This window comes from Notechis scutatus, chromosome 5, assembly GCF_049901735.1.
Source record: "Notechis scutatus isolate UNSWTSFEM ecotype Mainland chromosome 5, rNotScu1.2, whole genome shotgun sequence".
Classification (NCBI taxonomy): Eukaryota; Metazoa; Chordata; class Lepidosauria; order Squamata; family Elapidae; genus Notechis; species Notechis scutatus.
Genome location: NC_142013.1, coordinates 75,048,716 through 75,062,804, shown reverse-complemented (window position 1 = coordinate 75,062,804; position 14,089 = coordinate 75,048,716). Strand labels below are relative to the sequence as shown.

At 36.6% G+C, this 14,089-nt stretch overlaps 1 protein-coding gene across 1 annotated transcript in view; it reads right to left on the bottom strand.

The window, feature by feature from the left end:
• Positions 1 to 8,584: 8,584 nt before the first annotated feature.
• PUDP (pseudouridine 5'-phosphatase) overlaps positions 8,585 to 14,089 on the bottom strand; it is a 37,318-nt gene continuing 31,813 nt past the window's right edge. The window contains exon 4 of the mRNA XM_026666900.2: positions 8,585 to 8,906. Coding sequence (XP_026522685.1) covers positions 8,730 to 8,906 — 177 coding nt within the window. The 3' untranslated portion in view covers positions 8,585 to 8,729. The remainder of the gene's footprint in view (positions 8,907 to 14,089) is intronic.

Here is a 14,089-nt window from a genome sequence, read left to right as displayed (position 1 = left end):
ATTTGATGGAGACCCCCAGAAACTGGGATTTTTCTTGGCACAAGTGCTCACCTACATGCAAGAATATGGGCGGGATTTCCCAACCCAGGGGTCCCAAGTACGAATCGTCACCCTGGCCCTTGAAGGGGCAGCAGCCAGATGGATGGTGATGCTCCACAACGTCAATGCCCCAGAATTAAGGAACCTCAATCGCTTCATGATGCCCTTACGCCACCGCTTCCAGGACCCCCTTGCCCATAGAAAAGCCTGCGACTGCATTAGAGTCATAAAACAAGGCCGTCGCCCAGGAGCAGAATACACCAAGGAATTTCGTGACCTGGCCAGCTGGGTAGACTGGCCAGAGGACATCCTAGTCTGTTGGTTAAAAGATGGACTAAATGATGACCTATACGCTGGCCCGTGGGGCTCCAAACCTGTTGCAAGAATGGTACATGATGGCAGAGGAGGTGGAGATAGACATGACTCGAAACCGGTACCACAGTGGCAAGTCTTGGAAAAGATCCCCACCCCTGGGGAAATGGGAAGTCTTCAAACCCCAATCCACCATGACTCCAAGAACGCCTGGTTGCTTTAAGTGTGGAAAGGAGGGACACGCACAACAGAATGCCATTCGAAGACCCCTATCAGAAAGCTAGACCACCCAGCAGGGGGGAAAGATGGAACATCCAGCCCTCGAGGAAAGGGAGACTGGCCTCAGGGGCCGAGTAGATGTGGGACTCCGATCCCCCACCAACCCAGAGGAAGAACCCCCAATGCTCCGAGGGGACCTGAGCCAAAAGCGATCCGGAAGACGACCCACTGGTAAGCAATCCAATTGAACCAATCACCCTACCCCTGAGATTGTTTATCCCCAGCCGAGGGAAGTGGAGGAAGTTGCAGCGTTGCTGGATTCAGGATGCACCCGATGCCTAATAAATCCCTCCCTTGCAGAGAAATTGGGGATCCAACTGAAAGAAATGGAAAATCCCATCACTTTCTGCCAATTAGATGGAACTATAACGGGGGGAAGCCAGCCAGATTTACCACTGAACCATTAAAATAAGACTAGGGAACCATAGGGAAATGCTCACATTCATTGTAGCCCCAGGAATGGAAGAGCCGCTAGTCCTAGGTCTCATGGCTGTGGAAATGGAATCCAAAAATAAATTGGAGGACAGGAACCGTACAATTCCAGAGAGATGTAATATCTGCAAATAGCTCAGAGGAAAGGATAAAGTAAGGTACAGAGAACAGAGAATCAGCCATGACCGGACAGTCAGCTGGATCCATTAACATCCCCAATGAGTACCAGGACCTGGCCCAAACATTTAGTGAGGAAGCTTGTGATGAACTCCCACCCCATCACGCCACAGACTGCACTATCAAAATCCTACCAGGGGCTAAATTCCCAAAACCACAAATGTACTGCATGTCCCCCAGAGAACTGAAAGAACTCAGAACATTTATCAATAAAAATTTAAAAAGGGGTTTCATTGAACCCGCCCGACCAAAAATAGCTGCCCCAGTGTTATTCCGCGAAAAGAAAAATGGCTCAGCACACTTGTGCGTTAATTACAAAAAATTGAACGCAATTTGCATAGAGAATAAGTATCTACTCCCCCTCATGAAGGACATGCTAGCCCACCTCTTGAAAGAAACAATTTTTTCAAAGTTAGACCTACGAGAGGCATATTACCACATCAGAATAAAGGAAGTGGATGAGTGGAAGACAGCTTTTAACACATCATTGGGATGCTACCAATTTAAAGTGCTCCCCTTTGGACTGCAAGGAGCGCCTGCCGTGTTTATGCAATTGATCAATGAAACCCTTCATGAATTTTTATATAAAGGGGTTCTAGTGTATCTTGATGATATTTTAATCTACATGGAAACGATGGAAGAACACATCAAGCTACTGCGTGCAGTCCTCACAAAATTCTTAGATGCTAAACTATATGCAAAACTCTCTAAATGCGAATTCGACCAAGAAAAAAATTGACTATGTGGGATATAGAATATCCCACGAGGGAATAGAGATGGACCCACAGAAAGTAAAAGTTGTACTGGACTGGGACCCACCGCACACCTGCAAACAACTGCAAAGCTTCCTGGGGTTTGTGAACTTTTATCGCCAATTCATTCCAGCTTTTGCAAACATTGCCCTCCCTATCACAAACTTGCTAAAAACGAAAGGGGGGGAGAAACCCAAACCAAGGCAACCCCTTATCTGGACAATGGAATGCCTAGCGTCATTCGAGAAACTCAAACGTCTATTCTCAGCAGAACCTGTCCTTAAGCACCCAGATCCTAAGCAACCTTTTGTCATCCAAGTAGACACTAGTGATGTTGCAGTTGGAGCAGTCCTCCTCCAAAAGAATGGAAGTGGACAATTACAACCATGCGCTTATACATACAAGAAACTGACAGAAACCGAGCAAAGATGGGCCATATGGGAGAAAGAGGCATATGCTGTGTGGTGGGCAATGCTCACATGGAGACATTTCCTGGAAGGAAACCAAATCCCCTTTGAAGTATGGACTGATCACAAAAATCTGGAAGCCCTCAAAAATCCACGGAAACTCTCTGAAAAACAAGCAAGGTGGGCTCAATACTTTAAACATTTTAATTTCACTCTCAAATATTTCCCTGGGAGAAAGAACTTCTTAGCAGATGCACTGTCCAGAAAACCCCTATACAACAGCAAAAAGATTGAGGTTATAAAACCGATGATCCAACTGACCCAACTAGCAGCCAAAGTAATCACCTGGGCACAAGAGAAAAAAAAAACCATCCCTGACTGAAGACACAACAACGTCAATATTTAAGGAGGCACTACTTAAGGACGATTGGCTTCAGGCTAACAAAAACACTTGTTTACTCAAAGATGGACTGGCTTGGGTAGAGAACAAACTTTATGTCCCTGCAAGCCAGAGAATGGACCTCATGAAATGCTGCCACGACTCCAAAATAGCAGGACACTTTGGGTTTGTAAAAACTCTGCACCTCATCAAAAGACAATTTTGGTGGCCGTCCCTCAAAAAGGACATTGAAAGCTATATTGCGAGCTACCCCACCTGTGCTGCTGCAAAGAGAAAACAAGGAAAATATCCTGGACTTTTATAAACAGTAGCAGACCCTTCTGCTCCCTGGAAAGAGATCTCTATGGACTTTATAGTGGAGCTTCCCGAAAGTGCTGGAAATACTGTCATTTGGGTTGTAACTGGTCTTTTTTCCAAACAGGTTCACTTTATTCCATGCCAAAAGATCCCAACTGCCAAGGCATTGGCAAAGAAGTTTCTAATACACATCTATCGTCTTCATGGAGCTCCCCAACGGATTATCTCAGATAGGGGTGTTCAGTTCACATCCAAGTTTTGGCGGGTGTTTTTAAACCTATTAAGCTCCACCCAGGGGTTGTCGTCAGGAAATCACCCCCAAACGGACGGATCGACTGAGAGAATGAATAGCGTATTAGAACAATATTTAAGATGTTCTATTAATCACCAACAGGACAATTGGACTGACCTTCTTCCTTTTGCAGAGGTAGCATACAATAACTCAGTCCATAGTAGCACGGGGTTCATCCCATTCCAGGTAACCACGGGCCAAGAATTCAACCCCATGCCGGAACTACCCAACAAAGATCCTGAAATCCCCTCCCTTAAGGAGTGGATGGATAACTTACAAGCCATGTGGCCAGTGGTAAGATTATCTTTACAGGAAGCTAGAGCAGTTTACAAAACTCAAGCAGACAAAAAACATTATGAACCTAAACCTTTCAAGATTGGGGACCATGTATATTTGTCCATAAAATTCTTAAAATCATTACAACCCTCTAAGAAATTAGGACCAAAATTCATTGGCCCATTCCCCATCTCCAGAATTATTAACCCCGTGATGGTAGAGCTTCAACTTCCAAAAACACTCAGGCAGATTCATCCAGTATTTCACTGTAGCTTGATCAAACCAGAGATCACTTCAAACCTCAGATCCCCCCTTCCTACACCCCAACCCCCTTCATGGTACATGGGGAACATCATTTTGAAATTAAAGATATCCTTGATTCATGCGCTCACCATAGATCCACACAATATTTAGTAACTTGGAAACACCTTCCTCAGAAAATGAGTGGGTAGCCAAACAATACGTAAAAGCACCCACATTACTATGTAAGTTCCACCAAAAATATCCTGATAAACCATCCTGAATTGCAAATGTAATGCATGATTTTTGTTTTTTCCTGGTAGACCTATCTGTTTTTTAAGGAGGGCAGGATGTCAGATCCGTGTATCTGTCATTTCTTCAGTGGAAGAAGAAAAGTGGGGGGGAGGCTGATAAAGAAATCCTTTCTTGATGTAACCTGAATATATTTACTCTTATATCGAATTTGTATAACCCACACTTGATACAATGGAGGGAGAAAAGCCAGATAGCCAGAACTATCACCTCTGAGAGGCACAAGGAAGAGATGAGAAGATCATAAAAATTCCACAGTGAGATGTGTCCTGGGAATCTCTTGAAAAGTTTGTTCTAAAAAGGGGGTGGGGTGGGGGAAATTAGGTATGCCCTGGGAAACTTTGAAAAAAGATCGTTCCTTACAAAAGGGGTGGGGAGGAATTAACATAGTGGCTTTTGTTTCACTAAATGCACATCGAGATAAGGGGAGGGGTTCTAAACTCCCTTATGTATCCCTGTATGCCTGAGAGACCTCAGATGCTGCCTTGAACTCCTACAGGAGTTTTCAGAAGTTCATTCTAGTTGAGTGAATGGGAAAAGTTCTGTAGCCTGACAGAATGAATATTTTGTGTGTGTCTTTGTCTGTGTGTGTGTGTGACATTGAGTTTGTTCCATCATAGCAATTGAATACAATTTTTTGAGTAAGGCTTTCTTTCTGAGCTTGGACAAAAAGTATTTTCATTTCATGTTCCGTTTAGAATACACACTATTATTATTAAATGAATCTTAATTTGTAAAAGTAATCCAATATTTTGCAAATTATGTATATTCTGAAGATTATTAATGTTCTGTTAACACTCTTTTGGATAAGTTTCTGAATATGGCTGCTATTGGTTTTTTTTTTAAATTCTCCACCCAGTAGTAAATACATTTTGAAAAAAATAATTGTAATTTATTAGCATTTCCTGGATGGTATAGCACAATCACGATGGGAAGAGATTCCCAAGACAGTTATCTCATGCTTAAAAGCTTTTTCCACTCATTGTAACATAAGTTAGTGGAAGAAAATGTAGTTTAATTTTTGAAAGGGGGAAAAAAATACAGGTAGTCCTCGACTTACTAATTTAGTGACTGTTTAAAGTTACAACAGCCCTGAAAAAAGTGACTTATGACCATTTTTCACAACCGTTGCAGCATCCCTATGACCACGTAATCAAAATGCAGATGCTTGATGATTGCTATATCTCAGGGTCATGTCATTGCCTTTTGTGATCTTCTTATAAGAAAAATCAATGGAGAAGCCAGATTCATTAAACAACCCTGTTACTAACTTAAGATCTATAGTGATTTGCTTAACAACTGTGGCATGAAAACACGTATAATGGGCAAAAAGAGTTCTGCATGTTTTGAGTGTTTGTTATGCAGTGGCCTAGCATATACTTTCTTTAATATGAATATCAAGAGTTCTTTTCCTTTCTGGCATTATAAGGAAAAAGTACAATTAGGAAATAATTTCTCCAGCATCATGTGTATGATGCAAAAAATAGCTAATAATCATGGGATTTGCTAAGATGTGGAAAGTTACCTCAATTCATAGAGTTATTAAATTGTAGAGAAAAAAATTAACATTTACTTATGTCATCTGTAGAAGAGCAATTCAATGACACAAAAAAGAAAACTTGGGCATAATATAAACTACATTTGTGAGAATAGTAACAAGGTGATTGGTATCAACAAATATTTAGGAAATAGAAATAATCATAGAATGAATGAATTTTGAATGCTAGTTATAAAGACTCATTTTGGTCTAACAAAGTGGTCAGTGGCCAGTGGTTCTCAACCTTTTCTTCACCACAGATCCCATTTAAATACCTCTTGTGGCCATGGACTACCAAGACTAAACTCAATATTTAAATCATAATATTTCTTCAAAACTTTGCAGACCCCCTGTGATGACACTGTGCCCTCCAGGGGGCCACGGATCACAGGTTCAAAACCACTGCAGTAGGTTAACTTGACCACAAATCTCAGCTATATAGGCTCACAATCATGTTGTAATCCTAGTTATTTAGGAGTAGAGAGCAATGAACAATTGATTTAAAACATACATACACACACACACACACAAGCTTTGGTACACTAAACAGTGATGTTTCAGGACACGGAGGTAAAGTTTTATTTTAGTTAATTATAGCAAAGCATTTTAATTTACAACATTCAGATATGCTATACAATTAAAGCATCCAGACATGTATATATTTATAACCTACCATTCTTTTAATAAATCTGCAAATATATGAGTATCATTTGACGAATTTTGAAATGGTACACAGGATGTCCTTAACATTCAAAACAATTTTCTGTAAATTCCATAAATAGTGCCACACAAAACAGAGGCACCATACGTACTTAATTTCCACCTCCCAAAAGTTTTTTTTTCTTTCCCTCAGAATTCAGCAGTGTGTCTGTTAAGTACACAGACTTCTATTTTCATAGTCAGAACTGCAGATACTATTTTGTCTGGACATAGAAAATAGACATTGAAAACAGACAAGAATGCAGCAAAGGAAACAGTATCTAGTAAGCTGAATCAGTCATGGCTTCATCAGATGAGCTTAATCAAGCAAGAAGGTAAGTTTGAAGAAGAAAGATAAGAAGCATTGTTTGTGATATTTAGTAGAGCAAAGGTTTCCCCAAAGCTGGAAGATATATTTACAATTGGCTATGAAAAGAAAGACAAAAGGGCAAAAGCTTGGAAAAAAGAAAACATCCAACAGCAAAACACCACACCCACACACAAAAAGGTACTAAGATATACATTTAATGGTGCGGCTTAAAATCATCTCTGCTGAAATGTCATAGAAATGCCCACCTTTTTAATATAAAAATCCAATTAAACCATCCCAGATACTTTTATAATTTTTCCATTAAAATAATTATCCCTAAAGAATGCATAAAGAAAAAAAATAAGTCATTCCCTAAAGTGATGTGATTTATTTCCTGGATGGACTTAGTTAAATAAATATTTTGGAATGCATGATTGGGTTCACACATAGCACTAAGCTGTGAGATGGTTTGCTTGGTTTTTAGCTTTGTTATAAACAAAAACTATGTTTGATGTAAGTTGTGATTTATGATTTAGTACACAGTTGGAAACTTTTCCAAAATTTCATTTGAATGGAGCCAGGTTTATGCAATGTTAGGTCAATAAATTTACAGGAGGGTTATGTATTTTTCCTTAACCCTGTTATGCCTATTTTAGAACCTATATTATAGTTTTCCTACACTTCTCAACAAATAAATAGTAAAATATTATGCAATTATTATTGATAACTGAGGCATTATTATTTGTGTGCATTCAAGGTGACACTTTTGGCCACAAAAAACTTTCTGAGAATTATAACAAAGAGCTTTGGAGCCATAGATGGCTTTGAGATAATAGGTTGTCCACCTTTTTAGCATGATGTATGAATTCAGATTATACAACAAATTATTATTTGTGTAATATTTTCAACTATGTTTCACATTCAGCTAAACACAGACAACTACATAAAAGAATCTTGAAAGCATATCTAAAACACTCCTATTTAGATGGTCAAAGAACCTTGAACTAAATGCAAAGGTATTTTTATCAGTGGTAGCAGAATCTTGTATTAAGTCCATCCAAAGTGACTTTAATATAAATATGATGCATGATTAGTTCTGGTGATTTCCAAAACAAACTAACAAACCAGGAAAAAATGTTCTTTACAGATTTTTTCTGAAAATAAAAATGGAAGAAGAAATGAGAAAATTCAGGAGAGTTATTAGTTGATTCCCCCCTCCCTATTTTATGAAAAAGATTGATATGCCTGGATTCCCCAACGGGTGTTAAGGAAAACAAACTAAACAGAATGTGCAGCGAAGTCAGATAGGAAGACAGGTAAATGTGTGAGATAAGCCTTCTCGTTAACACGCAGTAAAAATACAGATACGCTTGTGCTATCAAAATTATAATTTATTCCATTTAAGAATTATAGCATAGTCATGTAAACAGTCCAGTAGTCATATATCAATTTCAGTCAAGTCTTGTCAGGGATACTCTATTTGCAAAGTCCATGTTGAATAGCCAATGTCAGTACACTTACAATAAATCAGTCCAATCTTCTCTCCGTTGAGAAATATCAACACACTTCTTCACTCCCCGTTTCAGCAAGAATGCAGTCTTCAATAAGCCAGCCAGTAAGAGCCAGAGAGTGCCTTGCTGCTTATATAGTACTTTTACAGCTGCACCCTTAATTACATTCCTTTAGCTTAAAGTCACATACACTTTATCTGACAAACCATGATTCATCATTTTATTATCTTTACCCAAAACAGTTAGGGTTAAACAATGTTATCCCTAACAAAGATCATTTCTTTTTGAATTAGTGCATAATCTAGAATCCTCTTAGGTTTCAAATAAATTTATTTGAAGTGATTTTAATTCTGAATTAAGCTGAAGTGTAAATAATGAAACAATATTATAAAGAAAAAGAAAAAAAACTATGATTTTTTTTTAAAAAATACTAATTTAAAAAATTTAAAAATAATGTTCAATCAAATGGGGGTAGACCAAACAATTCTGGCTTGAAATCACTCATGGACCCCAGTACTAGAGTTGCTTCTTTTGTAAGATCTTTGTTCAATTTTTCATCTGGAATCATGATCACTTGCATACCAGCCTTCAGTGATGCCTTCACTCCATTGGGAGCATCTTCAAATACAAGACACTGAAGATTAAGAAACAAAAAAATATATCAAATTAAAACAGAAGCAAAATATTCTGTTACGATTAATGATATATAATGACCAATAAATGATCATGATTTGCTTTAAACTCAATGCATTGATGGGACACTTGGAGAACAATTTTGTGGAATACCTTCTTTTTAAATATATGCTTGACTTTTATTTTTCTGAATTCAGACTGCTTGAGAACATGCTGGATATTAAAGCCTAAGCCTATGATGCTTTAGTAAAATATCAAGAGTAACAGTGTGAAAGATGTAATTATGTAATTTGTCTGTGAACAATATCATCCACTGGTTTTGAAGATGCAGGCATGTGCTGAAATGAAGTCACCTACCTCACTCAAGAATCACATTCTTTGTATTACTAGTATTAGCTTATCATATTTATGAAATAAGGACATGCAGATTTTTCAAGCTTCTACATTTTTACAACTACATTGGTCACTAGGATGTTCAAATTGTCTACTAATGATCACAATATTAGGAGCAATGTTATCATTCTACTATGCATTCGAGGGAGAGGCACTTGAAAACCAGGTCAACACATTTCTCTTCTGGATCCAGCTAAATCTCATCTCTTATTAAATCCTGGATGTTCAAGCATTTTTTTCCAGCCCAATCTGTGTTTAATATAGTACAGCTATTAGCTGAGAAAATCTAAGAAAAATTCCATCGACAAAAATCCTAAATGGGAAAACAACTCAACTACGCTCCGTAGGAAACACTGAAAAATATTATTATAAAAGCCCAGTCCAACACAATTCCACTGAAAAAGCAATACAATATATCAAAGAAGAAGCCAGCATAGTTGCACAAAGATCTCAAAAAAGGACAAGAGAGACAAAAAAGGATAAGTACAAAAATGGAAAGAAGGACACATAACTAAGGCAGAATATCAGCAGATAGCCTGAATCTGCAAAGATGAAGTCAGAAAAGCAAAGGCTCAGAATGAAAAAAGATTTGCAACAAAAGTCAAAGATAAAAAAAGTTTTGTTCAACACCTAAAGAACAAAAATAAAATCAAGGAAACTGTCGGTCCACTAAAGAGAGAAGATGGCAAGGAAGCAACAGGCAGTAGAGAGAAAGCAGAGCTGCTTAACTCATTCTTTACATCAGTCTTCACACTATATCTCAGCCTATCAAAAACATAGCTAAAAAAGACAGACTCGAAATAAAAATAAAAGCAAGAAAATGTTAAGAAAATAGCTGTCTCATCTTGATGAATAGTAATCACTAGAACCTGGGAAGATATTGAAAATAATAATTAAAAAAGAAAAAGAAATCTGAACATCTAGAAACAAATAGTTATTCTGGTAGTAGCCAACATGGGTTTGTTAAAAACAGATCATGCTAAACCAATCTTATTTTATTCTTTGACAGAGTGACTATAAATTAGTAGCCCAGACCAAAATGCTGTTGACATAAGTATATTTAGACTTCAGCAAGGCATTCGACAAAGTAGGCTACAATCTACTTCTTTGTAAACCAGAAAAATGTGGGATAGACAGAATCACCACCAGATGGATTGATAACTGGCTGACAAATTGTACTTAATGAGTAGTCCCTAATGGTACTACATCTACATGGAGAGAAGTAAGCAGTGAGGTACCACAAGGTTCTGTCTTAGGCCCAGTACTCTTCAATATCTCCATAAATGACCTAGATTAGGGAATGGAAGGGGATCTTATCAAATTTGCAGATGACACTAAGCTGGCAGGAATAGCCAATACCCCAGAAGGAAAGCTCAGGATCAAAAAAAGATCTTGACAGACTTGAACAATGGGTCCTATCCAATAACATAAATTAATTAAATTAATGTGGAGAAAAGTAAGGTTTTAGACTTAGGCAGGAAAAACCAAAGGTACAAATACATATTAGGTGAAATTTGGCTCCAAAACAGTAGCTGTGAGACCTTGGGAGTCCTAGTGGACGATCACTTAAACATGAGCCAGCAGCGTGCAGCAGCTGCCAAAAATGCTAATACAATTGTTAGTTGTATAAACAAAGGCATAGAAGCAACATGACGTGAAGTGCTGCTTTATAAATAGTAAGACCACCTCTGGAATATTGCATTCAGTTTTGGTCACCCCATTAGAAAAAAAGATGGTGAGACCTTAGAAAAAGTGCAAAGACAAATATGGAAACAAAAACATATGAAGTATGTTTGAAGGATTTGGGTTTGGCTAGTCTAGAGAAAAGAAGGGCTGGGGTGACATGATAGCACTATTCCAGTATTTTAGAGGTTACCACAAAGAAGAGGGGGTCAACTTATTTTTCAAAGCACCAGAGGGCAGGACAAGAAACAATGGAAGGAGAGATGCAACCTGGAACTAAGGAGAAACTTTCTAACAGTGAGCAATATGCAGGAAATGGGTATGGCCAGTCTAGAGAAAAGAAAGCTGTGACATGATAGCAGTATTCCAGTATTTGAGGGGCTGTCACAAATAAGAGGGAGACAACTTATTTTTCAAAGCACGAGAAGGCAAGACAAGAAACAATGGATGGAAACTAATCAAAGAGAATTAAGGAGAAACTTCCTAACAGTGAGAACAATTAGCCAGACCACTGCTTTCTGAAAAATTAAATTTTAACTTATGTGGCATTAAAGGAGGGGGAAATCTAACATGATCAAAAGCAGAACTTTCTATGCCACTGTTAATAGTTATTAGTAAAACATGATAAATCATGTACATTTAACAGTTTGAAGCCTCATGCAAAATTAAATAGTATATTTTTGCCATCAATGTCAATGGAAAATTACTTATGCTATTCCAATAAGGGTTGTCATTAAAAGCCAAGTACAATTGCTGAATTACATCTGTACTTTTATTTATATACTGCCAATGTGACATATTTTGAAACAAATATTTTAGTTAAGCCATACTTTTCTTATACTGAGCAACACATTATTTATTAAACAATAGATGTCTGCATTTTTAAATTAATTGAATTCATTTTGTTCATAAAATATTTGCATTGTCTTTATTCTCTTCCAGTTGTTATATGAATATTTTTATACTTCTATTTTCTGCAATCTCCTAGTTTCTAGTACTTATATAATAAAAAATAACAGAATCAAATAGTGTTGTCACATTTATAAAATGAAAATATGAGGCAATTACATTGAAAGTCAGAGCTTATACATACATACAAATGTTAAATTCAAAATATGTATTTTATGTATTGTATGATTTGATCAATGTGCACCAATTCTACCTATTAACTACTGAAAATTATTAAAGCATTATCATATTGCATTATTGTTATTGTTAAAGATTAAGAATACAAAATAAGTTTTGAGCTGCTGCCAAGTTTTAGAAAAACTTTCTTTGCTGTTGATTTTGTGAACAGCTTAGTTATTTTGAAATATAAATCCACATTTTTAATTTCCTGTTGCATATAGAAAATAAAAAGAGAATGACCAGAAAATTTTGCCTTTATATGTCTTTGCACTGTACAAAGTGCAAGTCTGCTCAAAAACGTTTATTTAAACCACACCATGCAAATAATTGTGCAATGACTTCCATATCCTTTTACTTATTGTTTAAAAGACAAATGCAACACGCATAATTAAAATGCTTAATAACACATTTAAAATGGGAAACAATTAAAACAATCAATTTAGATAAGAAGTAAGGAAAAGATCCATAATTATAGTGGTTTTATATTATAAAAAATAAATGTATCAGTAAGTGTTGGCTGACACCTATTGTCAATATTCTAGTAGTGTCTGAGTCAAATAATTAATGTGTTGCAGGGGTTATTACCAAAATGAAATGAAATTCAACTTAGGTGTGGCGACCAATGGCTCTTTTGCCTTACTGATTAATGTAACAAATCCAAACTATGACTTTTGCAGCAGTTTAAGTAAAACAAGTGGGACAGATACTTTGACTCTCAAAAAGGCCAATGTATTCATAAATATTTTATATGTGCCTTCTAGATTTCTCTTTACGCCCATAAGAATCAATATTCCACATGGATATTTTCTTTTTGAAAGTTTAATGCCTCTGTCATACGCTACTGTTGATATCAACAGCCAACTTAAAATATCTAAATGCTGCAGCTCTGCCTGTAGATGGCCTTACAATAATTAGAACAGTGTTCTAAATTAGACCTTGGATGGGAGATTATCAGGAAACACATGATCATTGGTTAGATCTGGAAGTGGAAAAAAAAACATTCCCAGTAGGAACAAATTAATTCTAAGTTGTCACCAAGAGAATGATATGGGGATTCTCTGATCACCAGCTTGGTTCTAGGAAATCTATATTTTAATGAATTCCTCAGAACACACACATCAATATGCAAATACAAGCAAATTCAATACAAAACGTTCATAAGACTACTTTAAATGGTATTCCTTTGGTACTCTAAATTGGCCTTCATAAATTTAACAATTCAGAGACCTCTGCAATTAATATTTCCATTCAATATGACATTAAGTCCGAACTCCGTATCCATATTTCCATCACTGTAATGAATAGTGTTTGCTATCCAAAATTTTCATGAATATTATATCATTTCTAAAACATCTATAATGGCTTACAAATGAATACAAAAACTACCGGTTAAAAGTTGCAAAGAAAAAAAGTTAAAAGTTGCAAAGAAGAGTCCCCTGCACATTTATTTTGGAAAACTATTTTTTACATTCAAACTAATATTATGAAAATTATATTTTTGTCCTTATCTCCAGTCATGTGTTTTACTTGACATTGGAAATGTCACTTCCTCTTGAGTATATAAAAAGACCAAAATATTTTTGGCTACTGGTGAAATGACATAGCACATGATACTTTTATTTAATTATTGAGCTAGTATCAATAATACAAAAGGAAAGCATACATAAATTACAATAAAGCAGTTAATTAAGAGTGGATAAAAAGAAATATACAGGTCTTATTATATCAAGAAGCATTTTTTGTGGTTATTAAACTAAAACAGAAAATAGCGACATGGACATGCGTCCTCCGGAAGCACTACAGTACATCAATCACTAATAACAGTCAGATATTAGAAAAATTATTTTCCAGCACATTTGAAATGCCCCATATTGTATACTCAGTGAGTACTAGAATGGATCTTGTAGTGATATATCTGAACAAATAAAGCAAATAAGACATACAGAAGCCATGGTGATGTTTTCAAAACTTGGGATCTTT